General features: G+C 40.2%; 1 protein-coding gene and 1 long non-coding RNA gene across 2 annotated transcripts; both read right to left on the reverse strand.

Annotated features, from left to right (window-relative positions):
* Nucleotides 1-1108: 1108 nt before the first annotated feature.
* LOC129731753 (uncharacterized) lies at nucleotides 1109-1740 on the reverse strand. The gene is made up of 3 exons (XR_008729082.1): nucleotides 1726-1740; nucleotides 1358-1671; nucleotides 1109-1254 (listed from the first exon to the last, which is right to left on the reverse strand). It is a non-coding gene; the product is annotated as an uncharacterized LOC129731753 (long non-coding RNA).
* An 8536-nt stretch (nucleotides 1741-10276) lies between these two features.
* LOC129731162 (septin-interacting protein 1) lies at nucleotides 10277-14184 on the reverse strand. The gene is made up of 3 exons (XM_055690965.1): nucleotides 14089-14184; nucleotides 12127-14012; nucleotides 10277-12064 (listed from the first exon to the last, which is right to left on the reverse strand). Exons 2-3 carry the CDS (start codon nucleotides 14003-14005, stop codon nucleotides 11478-11480), a joined length of 2466 nt encoding a protein of 821 aa, XP_055546940.1. The 5' UTR covers nucleotides 14006-14012; nucleotides 14089-14184; the 3' UTR covers nucleotides 10277-11477.
* Nucleotides 14185-19435: the final 5251 nt, after the last annotated feature.

Consider the following 19435-nt stretch of genomic DNA (forward strand, 5'->3'; position numbering starts at 1 on the left):
ACGGCTGTTTCCCAGGAACCGGAAGTCGCCAACCTAGAATCCAAAATGGGATGTGTGGTCGATTTCAGCTGCTGTGTATCATTCCAGATCCGGAGATACTCATGTCAGACGGAAATCGACCATTTTTGGCTGTTTTCCAGAAACCAGAAGTTGCCATCCTACTATTCATAGTGGTGCTCTTGCAACATTCTGGCTCCGGAGATACTCATATTGGGTGGTATTTGGTCACTTTGGGCTGTTTTTCAGAAACCAAAAGTCGTCATTTTGAACTTTAAAATTGCCTGTGAAATCAGTTTCTGTCATCTGGGCGTAATTCTGGCTCCGAAAACATTCATATTGAATGGTATTTGGTCATTTCCGGCTGTTCGCCAGACACCGGAAGTCACCATCTTAAAATTCAAGATTGTGCCTGTAATCAATTTTTAGCTTCTGTGCATCTTTCTGGTTCCGGAGATACTCATATTTAATGGGAATCGTCCATTTTAGGCTGATTTCCAGAAACCGGAAGTTGCTATCTTACAATCCAAAATGTTGCCTAAGGTCGATTATGGAACATGTTTTTTACCACTAAAACATCCACCTGCCAAATTTGGTTCCATTTAGTTGGTTAGCTCTCGAGATGTGCAGAAATTTGTGTTTCATTTGTATGGCATCCCCATCTTCCAAAAGAAGGGGGGGTGCCGAAACATTATGGACATATTTTTTACCCCTTAAAACATCTACATGCCAATTTTGGTTTCATTTGCTTGGTTTGTTCTTGAGTTGTGCAAAAATTTATGTTTCATTTGTATGGGACCCCTCCCTTCCAGAAAAGGGAGGGGTCTCAAACTATCATGGGAACCTTTATCGGCACCAAAAACCCCTACATACAAATTTTCACGCCGATCGGTTCGGTAATTTTCGAGCCTATATGGATCAGACAGACAGACAGACCGGATTGCATTTTTATATGTATAGATTACAACATCAATATTTTTTAAGAGTGAATATACATTTATTGAATTGAAGCGTTCATGTAAATCTATTTTTACAAATAAAAGTTTGAATGAGAAAGGCTGGGTCTGACCGCTAGGTGGATTAATTTAGGTTTTTTTTACAGACGAGATAATACGTTGTGATCTTATTTATTGAATACTCCTAAGGTACGTATTGCTGCTTGATTGGTGCTGTCCTACTCCAAACAACTCGACATTTTCCTTTGTGGTCAGGTTTCTGACCTTCCGGGCAAACCACTGGGGCATCAATTACGTTTTTCTGAAATTTTAATTAAGTGAACTCGTTAGTAAGACCTGCGTTTAAATTTGAACGTCTAGATTAGAAAAACCTCGCTATTTAAAGATTACCAACTATGACTCACCATTTGTGCGTCTGACTCATCTGGTGTATTTTGTATCGGAAAGGCTTCAACAACATCTTCAGGAGCTTCTAGGGGTAGTTCCACGTCACACTCATCGCAAACTTGACCCTGGACAGTTAAGCACAACAATACAAGTCCCAAAAAGGAGAACCAAATTTTCATTTTGTTCGTTTCTAGTGTTTCTAGCAAACTCAAATGAGACACGAATCGATTAGCTACTACTGGTGACCGATTGGTAATAGAACCTGTGATGTAGACTGTGACTTCTTGAATAACAGTAGAGATAGCGATTCCCACGATTGACCATTGAATCCCTACAAGATATTACAATACATACTTTTATATATGTGTTTACCTTAGCTTTGTACACCCAAGAATTTAACTTGTGGTTATATTTAATTATTTTTCCAGATGAATATCCATTACTCGAAGCACTCAATTGTTCTACCCATGTTGATGTTTTATATTTAAAGAAGCCACGTTATGCTAGGCTTTGTAGTGGTGGGAAAAGTTTGATGGTTCCACAAATTAGTTCATCTCTAACTTTGTAGATGTTCTAAATAACAACCTTTTGGGTGCATTTTATAGGAGGATTATTTCATGAACAAACACGACAATTAGCTTATCTTATCAAACACGATGTGCTCTGAATCAAGAGCTTCCCAAACAGACTTTGCCATGAAGTGCAAGTAGTCGAAGACTATCTAAGCGTATTATCATCTATTTCTCATTAAATAGAAAAATAATTTACTCACCATAGGTTTTCTTTTAAATATCACGATTAATAGCATACAGAGTTGGTAATTAGAATCAACTTAAAAATTGCGTGTTCGTTTTATGAACAAGTTAAGTGGTGGACCTCATTCACGTCAGACTGCGTTCGTTGAATTTATGTCGTTTTCAATTGCAGTCACATAATTATGAAGTTTCTAATAAATACGGTCTTTTAATAAAACCAATGGCCTATGTATCAAAAGTTTTAAATAAACGCTGAACAATCCTGCTTTCAATCCCACCATATTGGTTCAAATTCCATCTTTAAAAAAAAATAGTTCATCCACATCAATATTTAGTAGCAAAGTTTGTGATTATACACTCGCAAATAAATATTCGAACGATTGAATTTTGAATAGTAGTTCTAAATGAAGTCTAAGAAAATGCTGATCCATTTGTCCATTATGTTTATGACATCGCGTACCTAGTCAACGAATAATAATTTTCTTTCAAACTATTTTTGAGGTTAAAAGTATGAAGGTGGTTGTCTCAATCTTGAGTCTGTATATTTTAAATATATTATATTAAAACTAATAAATGCACTTAATTTTTGCAGTCTCTTCGAAAAAAAAAGAAAACGTAATACTGCTCAGCCCACAATCTCTACGCACGAACACCTCAGACACGAATATAGCTAAGGTTCATCTTCCGTTTCATAGCCGGCGCAGCTGTCGTGAAGAACTTGCAAAACGTGCACGGTCTGCGCTGATTGATCGAGAAAGTGGTCCGCTTCGTTTCATCTTTCGTCAGTTTTGGTTCGATCTCCAGTGGCAGCTTAGGATCCGGGCTACCACGTTTTCGGGGGAATTTGTCCTTACTGGGAAGCACCGAAATGATTCGGTGCTTAGGCGATGTGGAGTGGATGTCGTTGACCGGTTGCCGAATTATCACCGCGCATCTGGCGAGGGTTATCACGGTGATGAAAATTAAAACTGTTTTCATTTTAGCTGTTGATTAAGAACTTGCGTGTGCTGTTGATTTATTCACCTCAGGCGGAATGATGTTCAATTGTGAACCGGGCGATGATTTTATACCCTTCCAAGGGGTTCGTCCGGTAAGTGACCGTTGATCCCCGGATTTGTTTTTATTTTTTCAGAACACACATCGGAAGCGCCGGTTTCTTGAGACACAATCGTGAAAAACAAGTTGTTTGCCACAATTATTTACATAAGAATAGCTGCATTCTACTTACAAGTTCTTGTCAGTTACGATATTTTGAAAAAACCTAGGCTAATGATGCCTAAATAATGTTAATTGTTGGTAGGAATTTCTTTATCCAATTTCAGCGTATAGCAGCGATATTCTAGATCAATCATGAATCACTTACGCAATGACAGCAATAACATAGATCATCCGACTGTGAGTATATTTTCCACATTCGGACATAACGTAAAAATAGTAAACACGGAGGCTGGTCTTCCTTTTAGAGTACACATTATCACATGAATGGCTGGATGCGTCACGAGATGTTTATTAGCGATCAAGCATCGTTATCAGTAGTCGTCCGGTGATCCGCTAGCGGTAAATAAATATGTATAGCCAATTTTTCCATCATTTGTAATCTTTCCAATCATATACTTTCACAAGCTTGTTGAACTTCTACAATTTTTTTGGAGATAGTAAAGTATTTATTTCTTTTTTTCAGCTTTGAAGTCAACTAGTTCCGTCAACCAGGAAATTTATGTGCAGGAGTGCTTGAACAAATGTCTGTTGGCTTTCCTCAAGCAACACAGTTGTTCCATTTTGTTTTGACCGGATTTGGCATCTTGCCATTACGGAAAAAAGCCATTGAGTGGTAAGCCGAGAGCAACGTCCAGGCGGTGTCAAAGGACATGAACCTTTCCAACACACTAGAGCTCCGCCCTCTAGAAAAATATTGGGCTATCGTCAAGTGCACCCTCAAGAAGACATGGAAGACAGTTGCTAACAAGATGCTGTTCAAGGCCAACTGACGTTCTGCGGCGAATAAAGTGACCAAGAAGGCTGTACCAAACTTAATGGAAGGAGCCAATAGAAAGGTCCGGTAATTTGAATTCGCTCAAAAGTAAGCTCAAGTCAATATTTTTCTTTCACTCTGTACGAATTGAACTTGATAAGATATCAGATAGAGTTGGTAGGTAGCTAAGTATTCGAAAAGGGTCGTTCCACGGAAATCTTCGGAGAGCAAATAGAACAAATCTTCGTTATACTGACTCAATTCTGCTCACTCCATTCAGATAGTAGGGATTTCACACTGAAGCGCCGTATTTATTTTAAGTTCGAGCGCACCGAAGCGCAATACAGTAACTGGTGCGGCATCTGACGAAGTTTTTACTTTTGCGAACAGCTTTAGGTCGTCAGCGAATGACAGTCGAGGACCTTTGAATCGAAAATTGACGTTATTCAAGTAGATCAGAATTATTGAAGGCCCGAGATGGCTGCCTTGCTGAATTTCGCAGTGAGCGGAGAAAGAAAAATACGACCGGAACCAGTGAAGCAGTGGGCCTCTGATGCCAAGTTTTTCGAGTTTCGCCACAGCGATTCGGTGGTTCAGTCTATCGAAAGCAGCGGTTAGATCTGTGTAAATGACGTCCGTCTAAAGCTGATCGTCAAAGCTGTCCATTACGGATGTGAGCGTTAGGAGATTTGTGGTCGTTGTTTGCTTAGGTATGAACCCGTGTTGTTCAAACACGACGAGCCTGAAGAGTTTCGGTATGGAGCAAAGAGCGGAGATTCCACTGTAGTTGGTGATGTTACTTCTGTTTCCTTTCTTATGTACTGGAAACTTGTACGCCGATTTCCAGACCGAGGGAAAGACGTCAGAGCTAATAGTTTTAGTGAATAGACGACTCATTGCAAAAGTCAGACTACTAATGCATTTTTTCAGGAGAGTATGCCGTCTGGTACAGCGGACATACAAGACCTGAGTTTCGGGGCAGCTAAAGTTACTGCATTATCGTCAATGGAGAGGTTAATTAGTGCACGACCGACAAAGGAGGTAAGTTCTTTCGCGGCAGCAATTTCCTCCATCGTTAAACTTCGTCCAAAAAAAAACCGCGAAAAATTTTCGCGAAAACAATTGCCAGATTTGTTCGACAGTGTTCGCAATGTCACCGTCTAAGTGCATACTCGAGAGAAGGCCGTCATCTCTACGCTGTTCGCTAACAGATTTCCAAAACGATTTGGGGTTACGTTTAAGCCTACACTCGACATTACGAAGGAAGCTTTGAAAACAGTTGCGACTTAACTATTTGTAGCGGATATTGATCGATAACTAGCGGTTCCCTAGAGGTAAAGTTCTGTATCTTGAGAACCTACTCAGGGCCACTTTTCCCTCCGATTTGAGGCGTCGTAATGTCGGGCTCAGCCAGGGCAATTTCTATTGGGCAGAGATGGTCCTTTCTGGGACGTGTCGATTTATGACGAGGTTTAAAATGTGCGAGAGAGTGAAGGCGACAGTATTTACCTCCAAGAAGGCATCCCAATCAATTCCTGTTAGCAACACGTTGATATTGTCAAAATCAGCACGGGCGAAATCGTAGTAAACAGTTATCAGTACCGAAGTCGTGTTGTGAGAGACTCTCTGGACTGCCGCCGGCCGACTGATGAGGAACATGTTTAACGAGTGGAGAAGAAGCCACTTGGCTTGGCTTAGCAGCTTACAGTAGCGAAACATACATCCAAGAAACATCCGTTTTTGTTGGTAATTTTGTTACACTTTTGGAGAGTGGCAGTGTTGTAGCAGTAGACGATCCGGGATCGGCTTACATAAAGCTTTCACCTCTTTCTCACCAAATAATGCAGGGCAGATTGAAATTTTTCCAATTTGCCGAATATCCAATCAGAATCAGATTCAATTCGCAGATACAGATAGTTTTTTCCGGTCTGAGTTTCGGTGCATGTCTTGAACTTCTTGAATTCCTCAAATGCATCCTTCTTGAACTTCAGGAAATCTACGAATGTCATTCTGGCCGCGATAAAAGTGACGAAATATTTGTTCCCACCGATGAAGACTTCACCATTACTCCTCACAAATCCGAATGGACTAACTCATCTTCATTCCGGTCACCAATTGAAAACGGGAAAGGCAGTCATTCAACGCTGTCTACGTTTAGGTGACCCAAAATCCGATGCTTAAGTTTCCAATCGGTTGATGGACTAGCAACACATGCGCTCGAAAGACCAATCTGGTTCATTTGAGTGAGAACGTCTATTTACGGCGATGACTTCTCCCGTTCATTCGGCTTTGACCAAATACCAAATAGTTGTTTTAATTGGTGCAGAATTTTGTTTTCAATAACTCTAATAACGTTTGCGCTAGAAAAAATGGACAACAGTTGCCAATTTTTCATGGGTTTACCTTTGCATGCACTGACGAAACTACGCATGCAGCATCAATGATATTTGAATTTGATTTGCGCGTTTAAATAACGGTACACCGCCGCGTTGAAAAAAGACATCGTTCGGCAGTTCGAGGACACCGGATACGCTCGTTCCGGCATCTTCAACATCTTGGCACTATTGGACAACAATCAGAGCATTGAAAGAAAGCCCGGTTCCGGACGGCCGACGACCCTGAGCGACAAGAAGCTCTGAAGGATACTAAAGAGGAAGACCGAGGGAAAGTGGCTGCGTGCGCTTGGCCTCGAAGTCGATGCAACCGACCAAACAGTGCTTGGCGAACACGGACATACATGTCAGAAAGCAGTCCTGTTCACTACTCTCGGAGCTGCAGGCAATGACGCAGCGGCAGCGCCTGAATAAGATGGTCAAATCGTTTTTCCCGGCAATTCACGACGTGGCTGTGGTGATGGACGACGAGACCTGTCTCACCCTGGATGACAACGCATGGTAGGGCACTATGTATTTTACTTCCCCCACGAAAGAAGTAAGCACTAAGGTGAAATTTCTTTCACACACCAAGTTCCCCAATACGGTGCTGCTGTGGCTGACAATCAGCGAGAAGGGGATGTCTTTCACCAAAAAATACCATAAGGCCGAAGACACGGTGTTTTGGCTGGATCTGGAGTCGGCTCACTATTCGAGGCGATCGTTTGAGGAAATGGAACGGCTAAATGTTGATGTGGTACCCAAGTTGGCGATCCCACCCAACGTCCCCAAGTTGCATGTCATCGAGTATTTCTGGCAAGCCTGAAGCGTAAGATCTACTCCCAATGAGTATAAAAGCGAGGTGAGGAGGAAACTTACTAACACTTGCACGCGCCTCTCTGCTCACCCCCCTCTGCCTAAAGCCCTAGAGTTAAAGTTTGGACGAGTGTCACTGAAAAGTTCCAATCGGACTGTCAAAACTCGTTCCAATCGAACATAAGAACGTTTGACATGTCAAGTTTGTCTTAGTAAATGGGAAGTATTGTGATTTAGCAATAGCAAAATGCGAAAAAAAGAGATGAAACTCGAATATAATAAAAACAAAACATTGAATTCCAAATATCTTCACGATATTTTATTTTTCAAATGGTTACAAAAATCATAACGCCATAGACCTTCTTTCTATTGTCTGATTTTTTGCTTCTGATTAATTTTTAATTCTGTTTTTCCTCACTGTTGATAACTGGTTGAGATTCTGAGTTACTACGGCTGTTGGTGATACATTCCAACAAACAGTTTTGTTGGATAACGGCTTGTTACGCTATAGTTCAGCCGAATTCCACTGAATAATAGCTTATTAAACTGCAAACCAACAAAATTGTTTGCTAGGATGGAATTTTCAACGGACATTGGGTAGCTTGTTTGGAGTAAGCGTAATCAATCGACATATTATCCGGTGTCTCACTGAGCCACAAACTTATACACAGGTCCCGGTAACTTTTAGTGCTTTTCCATTCTCCGACGCGAAGCATAAATCATCGTGATTAAAGTGGAACTGCAAAACATTTTTTATTCGGATTGATATTTTCAAAACGCCAAACTTACGCTACAAAGACGTGTCGTTTCTGTTGATAATATCCTTCGGTAATTAAAATTTTCGGCCATTTTCGGCGATGATTTTTATTGGTGGGGAATCGAAAATAGCTTATGTTTTCAAAATTTCGTGATGTTCGATTTGAACAGAATAGAAAACAGCACTTCATTTTTTTCACTACTATATGTAGCAAAACAAACTGAAACAAAAAACTATGAAACTGAAAATACGAGTAGTCATGTAATGACTTTTATTTTTTGCAATGTTGCTGGTTCTTTGAAATTTTAGAATGGCTGCCAGATCGACGGAAATTCAGTCGGCCAAACTTTAACTCTAGGCCTTTACCTCTGCCCAGAGCTGATGCCAAATAGTGACGTAGCTATTTGGTTTTACCATTGAGTTCGTCTAGTTGTTTACATATGAAGCATTTACTAATACTAGAAAAATGCACTCTCCTCCTCACCTCTATTTTATGCTCTTTGATCTACTCCAACAATTTTTTCGCGAAATTTGAGGAGAAATTGATAAATAAAACGAAAAAAAATAAGAAACATGCCTACACGCTTGTGCTCGCTCATGTTACGGTTAACTGCCGGAAGGCCGCATGCAAGATCGTAGATTTTTTTTGCAAGTAACCTGACATAATAACCTTCCATAGGAAATTTATCAAACTCAATTAGCTGTCTTACTTATTTGTTACCACCATCCGAAAAAAAATCCATTTTTTAACGCATACGTTAGCACAAAACGACGTTTTTAACCCATGGAAACATTCGTATAAAGTATCAGCCAGATCAAAAATAATTGATTGAAATGCTTGCCCTATGTTGCGTGGAATTGCACAATTTTTTCAGTTGAGCCACTAAGGACATTGCCGCGGCAAAAGTACCGGGCAAATCCGCCTGCATCAACTAGCTTAGAGTATTCGAACCGAGCTTTGACAGTTTCTTACCTTGATGCTCTAATAATCTCACTGGAAACACGGTCCGGTGAAGATAGTGCACCTGCCTACGCGTTGTCCTTTCTGCATCTTAATAACGTAATGCGCATTTCGTTGGAAGAGTTCAAGCCCAAAACCGGAGCTTTCGTAATTTTTTACGAAATTGACAATTTTGTTGGAGAGGTTTTTTTTCAATCTCGAAAGTCTTGTGGTGGAGGCCCTGTCTGTACTCTTCCGTCAATCCCACGTTTGTGCGTTTAAGCACGACTCATTTTACATTTTGTTGAAAACCTCTTTTGAAGATGCCTGAATACAATCTAGAGCTTTTCACCTGAGTGTCTAACAAATTATGTGTTATTCAACACGTAAAAAATTTGCATTTCTCAAAAATACTTGAAGGTGTGCATCCCCTTTGGCATCACAAAAATTTTGCTTCATTGTCTTCAAATCTTGAATTAATTAAAGTTACCAATAAAATAGCAACACATTTCTCTATAATAACACATTCATATTCATTTTCACGTGATTTATCTCGGTATAGTAGTATACAGAGACAGACCCGACGTAAAAAAACATTACATAAAACACCAAAAACATAAAACATATTAACATTTGCGAAAACATTGGGGAACATTCATAAATGACGTAGCATTCGAGAGGTGAGGGGGAAGGGGGGTTTGCAGTTTTGTCAAGAAATTTGACGATGGGGAGGATGAAGGGGCAAGCCAAGTTACGTAGCAAATATGCAACTAAGAAAAAAATTTGGTTTTTTCTAATTGTTCTTTTTTATCACTGTTTTGTATGTTTTATTACTTTTTTATCTTTTCTTGTTGATTCATAACACAAGGTATGTACCGATAATAAAACTTGCAAGGGGGGTCTGACTATAGACACTATATATATAAACCTGCGAACTGAATCGCAGCGAGCCAAAACAACTGTCAAACGAGCGAGCCAAAATGAACATAATGAAAAATGTGTATCAAACAAATAACAACAATATAGAAAACCAGCGTTGCTAGGGTTGCTGCCTTCCACTCCGCAGGTCTATATATATTAGGGTGGGGAAAAATGATCGATTTTCCAGAATCAAGTTTTTTTGGTTCTTTTTGGGGCCCCACACAACCCTAAACTTACCGGGAGTCGATTGGTTTTGTCTCCGCTTGGCGCATTGCATTTCAAATTTGTATGAAAATGTATATGGGAAAACCCACTCTTAGCATTTACCTTTCTAGAAAGCTCAACAATGCTCTAATAATGCACTACATTATGTTAAAGTATAGTATTTTAGATGCCGAACAACTTTGCAGAAGACACTGAAGAGCTAGGATGTCCCTAAAAAGAGCTATAGCTGTTCAAAGTTGAGTATGTCGATTTAAATGCAGAAAATCTTGTTTTCTGCCAACATTACCAATGTACCGGCGCCAATAGTATTCCCATCAGAAATAACCTGTCGTAACGAAATTATACACTCAGCTGGATCAAACAAACAAATTCAGGTCAATATTCTAGGCGTAGGTAGAATCTACAGCGTGTTTCAGAGGTTACTTAAGATGGAAATCTGACTGACGCCGGTACACTGGCAGTGTTGGCAGAAAAATGGTTTGCAACATAAATTTCGACATACTCAACTTTGAACAGCTCTAGTATTTTTTGGCTCACCCTAGCTCTTTAGTGTCTTCGGCCAAGTTGTTAGGCATCAAAAAACCTACCATCTGAAGTCATGAAACCTATGGTTTGGGCCATTTAGAGCTCTTTAGAATGGAAAATACAAAAAAGTTGGTTTTTTCATACAAATCTCCATATAAATTTAAAATGCAATGCGCCAAGCGAAGACAAAACCAATCGACTTCCGATAAACTTAGGATTGTTTGAGGCCCCGAATAGAACAAAAAAACTTGGTTCTGGCTTTCTGCTATCAAATTTCGTTTTTTCCATATAACGATTCCCCACCCTAATATATATAGTGTTTATAGGTCTGACTTGTAACGAAATGCTACGATGGGGGGAGGGGGTCAAAATACCAAAAAATAAAGCTACGTTTTTATGGATTTTCCCTTATGCAATGAGAATTCATCAATACAATTTTAAGCTAGGTTCAGTACAGTCGAAAAATTGAAGCAACATAATTTTCTGGGTCATTGGCGATAACGCGTGTTGCCAAGTAGAAACCGACTACAATATGATAATACAAATCATCTCGCGAGTTTTATTTGTTAGAACCAACCGAATCTTTTGACCTCCTAGTATTCAGATTAGCTCGTGCGTCGCAACACATCACTCATGAGAAACGAAATGCTGACCACCTTGCAAACACGTCTCCTATTACCTCACATTCTTATCGTCGCGAGACTTAAAAGAAACAGTCTGAGTGTTATCAAGCACTGAACTGGCGCTAGCTAGTATTCAACAAGTAAAAGTAAAAAGACTTAATTCAACCTGACAGATTATACTTTTACAATTGTTGTTAAACAATCTTAACATCGGTAGTAGGCATGCACTCTCTAACCATTCACGGCCCGTTCCAGCATAGCGGACAGAGAAATCGGTGTCCAATTAACGCCTCCGTCCAGGCTGACCACACAAACCGACCGATCAATGTAGCAAAACAGTTTTCCAGCTCGATAGACCTGCTTACCGGATTCACGTCGACCTGGCATCGGGGCAAATATGATTCCTCTTTCGGCACACTTTTGCGATACAAGTTCTTTGAACTCCAAAGCCGGTGAAACATCCACGTGGACCTCCATAAGCGAAGGTAGTTTGGAGGAGGTGGACGGTGCTGTCGGGGTCGTATCCATGGGATCCGGCGCACTGGATGATGAAGATCCGGTTGAAATGCCGATTGAACGCTGCATTAGCTCCAATGCTTTGCGGAAGTTTTCCTTGATATTGGTTTGTCGAATGATGTCGTCCGTAAATTGGGACTTCCAGCCCTGGTACCAACGTGTTACTTGATCGAAGTTTGGCGATTGGTTCAGCCACAGTACCAATGTCTGGATCCATTTGGGGAAAAAGTATTTGTCGAGCATGGACGCCATTTGAAGAGTTGAAATGAGTTCATTCCATTCCCACACTTGATTGAAGATTTCTGCAAAGTAATATATTCATTAGTATCAATATATAGGTATTTATCAGAAATTCAAAGCTTACCTAAATCCTGCTGTAACGGATTAATTACCAGCTCAGTTAGTCGCAGTTCCAACTTGGGAATAATATGCTTCGTAAGGAAAACCTGCAAATCTTCTTCCGCCATGACACCTTTCCAGGGAGTGATCATGGCACGCGCTGATCTATCCTCCGGATTCCAAGCTTTCAACGCCTTACTTAGCTTCTCCCTTATGGTTGGGTATATAGTTTCCTCCATCTTAGCGCCAAGAATGCCAGCCCACGGTTGGATCCAAACGTGAATCGGAATAGTATCAGTAAGCGGGTCCCACTTGGTGACAGCTGCACTGAGCTTGTTCATAATTATTTGTTCTAAAACATTATCCAATATCCAAGACGGCAGCAGTGGCGCCCAAGCATCAAGCAAAGCAATCATTGGTTGGTGTATTCTTGGATCCCATGTCGTTGCAGTTGTGCGTATGCTTGGAATTAACCCAGACCAAATTAGGCCAGAGTATGGATCCAGAAGGTTTCGCTTCTCAGTGTCGGACGAGCCAAGAATAGATCGCCACCGTTTGAATAGGTCTAAATGCGCCGTTGGTTCGACGAAGGGATTCCATTCTTTAAGTCGGTTGGCAATTAAAGGAGCCACCACACCGGTTGCCAAATCAGCTAAACCGAATTCTTTGTACTCAGATGGATATTCGGATTGCATGCGAATAAAAATACGTTCACACTCTTCCAACGAAATTGATCCACTCTCGGGTTCCACAAGCGCTTTCACCAATTCTAACGCTCCCTCTAAAGTTTGGATATAGTCCTCTTCAAGCTGGGTAATCCGTATTAGATTTTCCTTTTCGATCTCCAGTTGCTCTTCCCGATCCTTTGCTGAACATTTCTGTTTATCGATAGCGATAATGTCTTGCTCACAAAGTTCAACAATTAGGTTCAAATTGTGCATCAATTCCGGCAAAGCAAAATTACTTGTTTCTTTAGAAGGTTTAGTATCATAAAGATCCTCATCTACAATCTTAGCCTGTCCAAGTGCATGGTAGCCACTTAGAACTCGACTCTCGGGACCCGTCATATCAATCACCTTCACGTTACCCAGTTTCGAACTTTTATCGAAGAGTGCATAAGATCGTTTCCCTTTTTCGATAACATCTTCAACGCTTTTGTAGAAATAGCGACCTTTATGCTTATCCTTTTTCCATTGTGAGCCAGCTTCTGCTTCCGAGATTTCTTTTAGTTCTTCCTTAACTGCCTTTTGCTTTTGATCTTTAACAACTATTTTCTTCTCTGGGCCGTAGGCACCGATTGCACCGCGACCCTTTCTCAAGTGGGCCTCGATGGGAGCGGAAATACCTTGCAAATCTTTTCCCAAACCTTTTCCCGGTTGATAACCCATCTGTAGTAGAAGCTTCGCTCCTATGCCTCTAGTGTGCTGTTCCCATCCTCCAACTCCTTTGCCAACATTACCGGCAGCGCTTTGCGCCGTAAATCGACGAAATCCAGCCATCGACCGGAAATCGTTTGCTTTTGCCGCTACTTCCGACTCCGACTCGGAACTAGTACCACTGGCGATCGCTGTTCCGAAGCGTGGCCTCTTTTCATCTTCTTCACCATCGTCGTCATCCGGGTCACTTTCCTTTTTTTCTTCTTTCTTTTTGCCAGCCTGCTGTATACCACCAGCGACAAATCCAATCGGGGCGGAATAATCCTTTGGTTTCTTACCAGTGCGAGTTCGTCCTCGCCGTGAAGGTCCAGCTCCATCCTCGTCGCCTTCGTTGTCGGAATCTTCGTCGGCCCAAATTCCGTATATTTGTTGATGCTTTGTTGGCCGGCGCCGCTGACGATTTGGATTGAACTCATTGTCCAAGTCGTAATCGGTAATCTCGAAGCGCTCATATTCTTCATCGGCCATCCTGGTGCTGAGATTCAAGCATGAAAAATATTAATATATTGTGTAATATAGAAGGATTATAACAACAAGATGTTTCGACCAACCAGTTTTTGTTTTTAAAAGAAACCTAAAACAATGTTTCAAGCTCACAAACGTTCTATAACCTTACAGCCTCGAAACTTGTTTACTTTCACTTGTCATTCCAATCTTTCAGATGCTGAAATATTTCAAAATGCTGCAGCGAAAAAAAATATACGGTCTTCAATTTTACCTCAAACCAAACTGCCAACCGACAAAGTTGAGTGGTTCTCAGTCCAGTTACAAACAGAAGCGCAACCCGCGTAATCAATAACCAAATGGATTGCGTGCTGCTCCAGAATAAATCAAGTAAGATTTTTAATAGAATGACATGGACAGATGAACAATTGTTTTACTGAATCCATATATGCAAAACATGGACTTTGAATAATTGGGTTGTTTAGCTATTCACGGATTTCCGATTTTTATATATCATCTAAAAGAGTGTAATTTTCTGAGCAAAACGTGATTTTTTAAAACTTTATATCATTATCCTTCGATTTTTAAATGAAGAATTAAAATTCGCTCCAAATCGCTACAATGACAGTTGGTAGGGGTACTGGGGGTAAGCCCGGCTCTGAGGGTAAGACCGTCACCCCTGGGATTTAACTAGAAAACGGTAATTAACTGTGTTTTGGAATATGTGAAGTGTTAGTATCTAATATTTTAGACATTTTAAGACACATCAAAGCCACCGTGAAACGTTAAACGTCAAAATAATAGACAAAACATACGCTACTGCAGCTGATGCGTAAACGGATGTAATTTTTCGTGAGTGGAACTTAAGCTTTTATTCATTTGTAAAGACTTAAATAATTTTTCGTTGCTCTACAGTTTATTGTCTGTATTGTTAGCAACTACAGGAAATCGATCTAAGGTAAATTGAAGCGATAAATTTGAGCATGAGCATGAGCATGATTGACCGCCCGCGGTTGCTACTCCGTCATTGCCAGATCAGCTGTGATTACACAGAGAACCAATGGATGCTGCTTGGGATTAACATTCATCCTCAATGTGTAAAAACTGGTGACCTTAATCTTTATATTAGGCAATACCAGCGCCGGCCGCATCCGAATGCAGGTCAAAGAAGGAGTGTGTATAGGAATATGTTGACGTGATACTCGCTTTATTGGAAGCCTAGAACACCTCTGCACTTCCACGAGAAATCACTGGGATGTTGGAGAAAAGGGTAAGGTTTGCAGCAGATTTCGTTTTGGTAAACGATGCGCTGAGTTCTAATACCAGGTTCATAATACCAAATCTCGCGCGTACGAGTTCATTATATCCTTAACGGAAATCATAACGCGATCCGAACTCATTCCGGTTGATGATGTAACACCGCAAAAATAAAGCGCACGCAAGGATACCGGACCTATAACCTAATCAAGACAGACTCAAATATTCGGAAATCTGTTTATGAAGTCATTATGCAACTACCGAAACGTATCTCTCAATGATTTATCTCAGCTGACTACACAATGTTACGAAGCAACCAGATATGCATTAACCAAAAACAAGAAAAAAGTAATTATATAGGCCCTCAACACATACTGCAAGCGGTCAGCAAGAGAACTTCAAAAACGGCCTATTTGCTTGGCCATTGCCGTTTGAAACGAACGAAAAAAGAAAGAAAAAGAAAAAAAGGATGTGTGCGTTGACAGACGAGTCGCGTATAATCCTGATATTAATTGCAAATAATTGCGATATTTGGTGGCGATTAATTACGATGTTTTGTCGCGATTAATTATTTACGATATTAATCGAACGAACGGAACCTACTCCGAATCACTGCGTGCTGAAATAGAACCTACGGGTGGACAGTCTGCGAATAAATGGTTTGGTACACCTCGGAAGTCACAAAACACCGAAAATCCATAGTTGAGCAAAGCTCACCTGGGCCGAAAACACGTTTACCTCGGAAAGTTCTGCGCGACCGCTCTATTCCCTCTTACCGACGCATACGCGGAGACACGGTATTTCGCGTTGATTACCACTTACTTCTTGAATAACGAAGCGAAGATACCTACTGAGTATGAAAAACTGGCAAAGTTCCATGCATTCATAGCTAGAAATTTTTACAAAATGCAAATATGCATATCTAACAAGACCGAGTACTAATTAGATTCAAGAAAATGCCAAAACAATCGCAATCAAAATTTATTTGCCATGCTAACCGACAAGATTTCTACTTAATTAAATTAAAAACTGTCTATGTGTTTCAGTATTTACTCAAAAGCTAGAAAAATCATAAAACAAGGGCATAAAACTGCTCAAAATGAAAGCAGAGAAAAAAAAAACAAAAAAAAAACAAAAAAAAACATTGCTTCCCTTTTGCCATGCAAATCAAACAAAAAACACAGGCAAAACGTCATCAACACTAATACTTATCCTTTAATTCCCGCGTCCTCTCTGAACTATCATGCTAGTGCGGGAGCGTTCCGCACGCAAGAGCAACGGTCATCCTGCACTCGCACTTCTCTCGCTTTTCCTTGTTCACATTGCACTTACTCACACACACTTATGACAAGGCAAGGGCTAGCGGGAAACGTGCTCCGCCACCGAAAACGAAATGCAGCTCTCACAAATTAGCCACAAAATTGCACGAATCTTTCACGGATTTCAACATTGACGTCACTCTCACCGATAATACGAAACCGCCACATTTCGTATTACCTTTTACTCCACCCTTTGCACTTAAAATATAACGATTACGCGACGGGAAGGCTAAATAAAATACGTCGACATTATTGCACTATCTCCAACCGTACTCGACAACCCTCGGAACACTTCATCGCGATTCAAATCAAACACTCGGAATTCACACCGAAACAACAGCGGCCTTCATTCAATAAACGTAGACACATCACTTTTCCAGATAGAAAATATATAACTTATAAAAACTTGAAAAAACGATGAAAAAATCCGACGAGAAACATTTTCACGTCCGTTCTTGATCACAGCTTGCTTCGATCCTACAGGAAATCGATCTAAGGTAAATTGAAGCGATAAATTTGTAGAAATACTCTTTTTAAAAAAATGTGTGCTGTCGGGGTAACACCGTCACCAAGTGAGTGGGATAAGCCCGACATTGTCTGAGGCTAGTTGGATGTTACTGACACATATTTCTCATCTATTACCGATGGTTCGCTGCTAAACAAATTGATTAATCGACTTAGAACCATGCACTCAAGTTCTTCTGTGATTTATGTTCGATTCCAAGGGTTATTAGAGGTGTCAAATGTACTGAATCAAATCACAAAACCGACCGTTTTCCCGGTGGTGTTTGGAATATGCTCCGGTGTGGTCAATATGCTCCTGGCTTCGGTTAAACTAGTTAATAATATGATTTAAAGTGCCACATGATGGGCTTGCCGAGTATCAAATTCTTTCATTGTTTATACATAATGTTCACCGGAACTTGTTCCGGCAATCTCCCCAGAACCAGCTAACCGACACCAACCTAATTCAACAGTAACACACAGAAATGTAACTTCTCTCATTTGGCGGTTTCCGAATTCAAATTGGTTCAGTCAATTCGAGTAAATTCATAAACAAACTTAGGTGCCGGTGTTACCCCCAAGGGGTGCCGGTTTCACCCGCACTGATTGCTAAACGTCGTTTTTATCTTAGTTTCAAAACTTCACTATTCCTTGTAAAATAACAGTTTGAAAGTACTGAAAACCTTCATATCTTATATAAAACAATCTGGGCAATGATTCTGTGAAAGGAATATAACAATATTCGCCATCAAGTGCTACTAAAGAGTCATTTTCCTTAAGTGGCCGGGCTTACCCCCAGTACCCCTATATGGGCGAACTGTCATTGTAGCGATTTCAAGCAGATTTCGAGTAGTTTTAAATCTTGATTTAAAAAGCGAAGAACAACGATAGAAAAAATTTTTAGATCACGTTTTACTCAGAAAACGCTGATCTTTCAGATGATATAAAAACTGATATAGCTAAACAACCCAATTCTTCAAATAAAAAAGTATATATTTGCTGTTATCCTATTCTCAATTTTCTATTGGATGTTTCTTTGTATCCAGCTTTCTACGTACCATAATGGCGGTCGCTATCATGCGTGTTCGTAATATGCGAATCTCTCTGCTTACGTCAGATTTGCGATTTCTGAAAAATTAGCAACACAAATGTTGCCAGATATATTTTTCTTTCGATAAAATATATGAAGACTTCAAACTGACGTAGGCAGAGTTGTCAAAAGGATGGGTAATTTATGACGAACTTTGCATTATAGCGTCCGCCGTTATGGTACGTAAAAAGCTGAATATTTGTAAACATCATTGACATTGTTTTCTACTTTCGAACTTGAACTCAGTGATTTCATGATAAGTAGTTGTCAAAATGTTTTTGTTTTCATACCATTAGCATTGAAAAATTGACGTTCATCGTGTGTCGGGTAAAAGAATTGTCCGCTTTGGTCGTGCACTATTTCCCTTTATTTGTATGTATGTGTGTGTATGTGTGTGTGTCCTGGAGATTTTTTGTTTTGTAAAATGGGAGAAGCTACCATAAACCTTTATGAGTAATTTTTAAATTTAATTTTAAATTAAGAAAATTTTAACACGTACATACAATATTCATTTTTTCCAAAAATAATAGGCGATGAAAATGACTGTTCGACTGACAGCTGGTGCTGCAGCAAATAGACCAATTTACGAGACGTTGCTGAACTCAATTCATGAATGAAATTTTGACAGAAAGCTCGGAACTGCTGAAATAACGCACGTAAAAGCAACATCATCATCAGCAGGATGCGTGACACCTGTCAGTTCGTAAAATGGTCTATAAAGATGATGATGATTTACTGGTAGTATTTTACCTATTAAGATTTTTTTGCAGTGAAGGCCCACACACAGTGGATACGTTTGCGTTGCGTTGACGTTAATTTGACAGAAAATGTATGGGATAACTGCCAAATTGCCGCAAAGTCAGCCGCAACGTATCCATTGTGTTTAGGAAAATTGTGTTTAGATTTTGCGTCGCGGAAAAATTTGGATACTTAGATTTTTTTTCACTAGACAGCAAGTTTAAACTAAGTGAAATGCAACCTCAACATGCTAAATACCTACCAGCTCCTGTAGGAATATGATCACACCGAAAACAAACCCGGATCTAATATATTTCGTATTTCATATGTATATTCTTGACAGTAATTAAGAGGCCATCCACATTCCACGTGGACAGATTATTGACGATTTTGACACCCCCCTCCCCTTCCACGGACAACTGCCCATATAAATTCTAGAAAAATGTATGGACCGTGGACATTATACAAACCCCCCCTCCTCTCTCAAAAATTGTCCACGTGGAATGCAGATGGCCCCTAATCTACTACATGCTGCATAAAATTTTT

This window comes from Wyeomyia smithii, chromosome 3 (genome assembly GCF_029784165.1).
Source record: "Wyeomyia smithii strain HCP4-BCI-WySm-NY-G18 chromosome 3, ASM2978416v1, whole genome shotgun sequence".
In the NCBI taxonomy this organism is placed as follows: domain Eukaryota; kingdom Metazoa; phylum Arthropoda; class Insecta; order Diptera; family Culicidae; genus Wyeomyia; species Wyeomyia smithii.

Excerpts from the sequence above, each read along its gene's own strand:
- LOC129731162 (XM_055690965.1), bottom strand. The coding sequence starts at position 14,005 with ATGGCCGATGAAGAATATGAGCGCTTCGAGATTACCGATTACGACTTG. Across the intron at positions 12,065-12,126 it reads TCCGTTACAGCAGGATTTAG|AAATCTTCAATCAAGTGTGG; the intron begins GTAAGCTTTGAA and ends ATTACTTTGCAG.